We start from the raw sequence: 2,903 nt of genomic DNA, 5'->3' as shown, positions 1-2,903 counted from the left end.
GCACGGAGATGGAAAAGTCCAAAGGAAACTGTGTATAGAAGCACTTCACGGCAGTTATTCATAGAAGATGCTACGGAAGATCGGGGATGAGAAAGGAATTTGGGTGGGACTTGAATGCGAGCCTGAGGGTTTGTATTTATTTTGGCAGCAACAGGAAAACATTGACAGTTTTCAAGGGGTAACGTGGCATGATGAGAGCTGAGCTTTAGAAAAACGTAATCTGGCAGAAATACACGGGATGGATGGAAGGAGAAAGTGATTGAGATGGGATGGGAAACAGGAGGCAGTTGCTGGAATCCAGGTGACAGGTCATGAAGGGCGTGACAGAGTGGCAGTGACCTTGGATTGTAGGAAAGGCTGTGAAAGACACTGAGGAGTTAGATCTTCCACCTGCATGGGTGTGAGACAAGATGGACTGTTAGGCATCAAGCCCAGCTGACAGGAAATATCGTACTGCTATTATAGAAGTGGGAAATCATGGAAGAGGAGATAGTTTACAGTGGACAAGTTCTAAACTTGAATTCGTTTAACCTGATATCTGGATTTACAACTAGGTAGAGATGTCAGGAGAGAGGAAGAGCCTAGAGATGAAGGGTGAGGAGTGCCTTAATAGCAAAGTTTCCTGCGTCCCTTAGGGGATGTCTCAGAATGATTTTGGGACAGGGAGGGAGGGTAGGGCTGGGCTGTGACAATGGAGGCATGGAAAAATGAAGTGTGGAGTAGGACAACATACACACACACACACACACACACGCACACACACATGGCTTGGTCCAGATAATGAACCTGAAAAGAACTGGTTAAAGAGTTTTCTGGTTTACTTGGAACTTACCGTCATTGCCTGTAGTGTTGTCCCTGGGCCCCTATGTCTTTCCCAGCACCTTTCAGGCTCCCTGTCCCATGGATTTTCTCAGTGGGATGCATATACGCCTGAGAGGCAACTAGACTTCCTGAGTTTGAAGAGGCTCTGCCACTTTTGACCTGAGGGAGCACTTCTTTAGCCCACTGGTCTCAATTTTCTTGCCCCCCCCCAATTGTTTTAATAATAAAATGAAAATGAAATTTGTAGGGTTTTTCTTGTAGAGAAGAAATGAGATAGTGCCTAACAAAGCACCTGGTAGAGTGACTAGGAAGCATTAAGCCCCCAACAAACATTGTCCCCTCCCTGCTCTTCTGCCCGGCACCTGTCAGTAGTAGCTGCTGGTAGAGATGAGGGCCCCTCGCCGGTGCAGCTCTGAACGGCACAGAGAGGAATGAATGGAGACCTACAACCCTATTCAGCCCTACAGATGGTAACTCCATTCTTTCAGTTGCTGGGGCCAAACCCCAAAGTCATCACAGATGCCTCTCTCGCTCTCACATCCTACACACATCCTCTTCGGCAAGGCCTTCTGGCTTCAGGCTTTACCATCAAAGGGTGGCTGGAACCTGACAGCTTTTCACCGCCTCCCCAACAGCTACACAGCCGCCCACCAGACCCTCTGCCCGGATTACTGCAGTAGCCTCCTGCTTGCTCTCCCAGCCCCTACCGCTGCCCCCACCCCAGCCCCACCCCACTGTTTTCCACACAGCAGCTGCGATGATCCTTGTAAAATATAAATGAGATCACACTCCTCTTCTGCTCAAAACTCTCCAGTGACACGCCATCTCACTGAGGATCAGATCCCAACGCTGGACCACGTTTGGCACAACCTCACTCTGGCATCATCCCCTGCCTCTCTCCTGCCCCTCTGACCTGCCTACGGTGTCTGCACAGGCTTGGCCCTCGCTGTTACCCCACCCTTTGAATGTTCTCCCTGAGATCCTGTACAGCTCCCTTCGTCTCTGAGCTATCTCCCAATCTCTTTAAAAAAAGGAAAGAAGTCCTCCATCTCATTTCGTCAGAAAAAGCCTCTCTCTCCCCCTTGGACAAAAAAGCAACCTCTCCTCCCCTTTACTTTTTTCTGTCCTGCTTTATCTTTGCCTTCATAGCATTTACCACCACCTGCATTACGTGTTTACTCACTTAGTTGTTCTGTTGTGAATTTTCACCGGAGGATATTTTCCCATTGATTTCTAGAGAGAGTGGAAGGGAGGGGGAGAGCTAGAGAGACACGTCCATTGTTTGCCTCCTGCAGGTGCCTGATCAGAGCCCGGGATGAGCCTGCAACCGAGGTACATGCCCTTGACCAGCATTGAACCCGGACCCGGCTGGGGCTAGTTGTTTTTTAATCTCTTCCCACTAGACCGGTATCTCTATTTTCATATCTCCTTCTGTGTTTCCAGTACCTGGCTGGACATGGGGCCTCATTTCTTTTAACCAAGAAGAATATCCCTGGATGGACCTCCTGAAAAGCTGCTCCGGGACAACTGCTCTCACCCCAGGCTCCCCGCAAGGCATAGTGGTTCCTTGTCACCCTGGGGCGTTTGATTACTAGTGTCTCCTCAGAGAGCTCTGAAGAGGTTTAAACCCGCTGGCCCTCCTCTCTGTCCCAGGACAGGCATCCCTGGCTGTTTGGCAGTTGGCTTTCTGCCACTTTGTTTTTATAAAAGACCTACATTAATACCTGCTTTTGCTAACAGAAAAAAATCAGAAGCAGATTTTTGCCGGGAGCCGGTCCATCCTTGCTGTTTCAAGGGACCTGGCATATATGACATACTGTTCTTAATATGTTTGCTCACCTTCTTGGCGCTATGTGTTTTAACCAAGGTCACCTCTCTGAGAAAGGTTGTTTCCCCAGGTAGGGATTTTCCCCTGAAGTTAGGGAGGGAATAAAACCCTAACTAAGTGCCAGGCGGGGAATTAATCACTTTAACTACGAACAATCATGCTTAAGCTACATAATCTTTACTCCCTGGAATGGAGATAAGAAATGCCCTAACCTTTGGAATAGAGATTGATAGGATTGAATCAACTGGTATAA

General features: G+C 48.5%; 1 protein-coding gene across 1 annotated transcript in view; it reads right to left on the bottom strand.

The window, feature by feature from the left end:
• Positions 1–377: 377 nt before the first annotated feature.
• LOC102756944 (negative elongation factor B-like) overlaps positions 378–2,903 on the bottom strand; it is a 15,719-nt gene continuing 13,193 nt past the window's right edge. Inside the window, 1 exon segment of the mRNA XM_015561326.1 lies at positions 378–390. Coding sequence (XP_015416812.1) covers positions 378–390 — 13 coding nt within the window.

The sequence above is a fragment of the Myotis davidii genome, unplaced genomic scaffold, assembly GCF_000327345.1.
Source record: "Myotis davidii unplaced genomic scaffold, ASM32734v1 scaffold54, whole genome shotgun sequence".
NCBI lineage: Eukaryota > Metazoa > Chordata > Mammalia > Chiroptera > Vespertilionidae > Myotis > Myotis davidii.
This window is presented reverse-complemented; position numbering and strand designations above follow the sequence as displayed.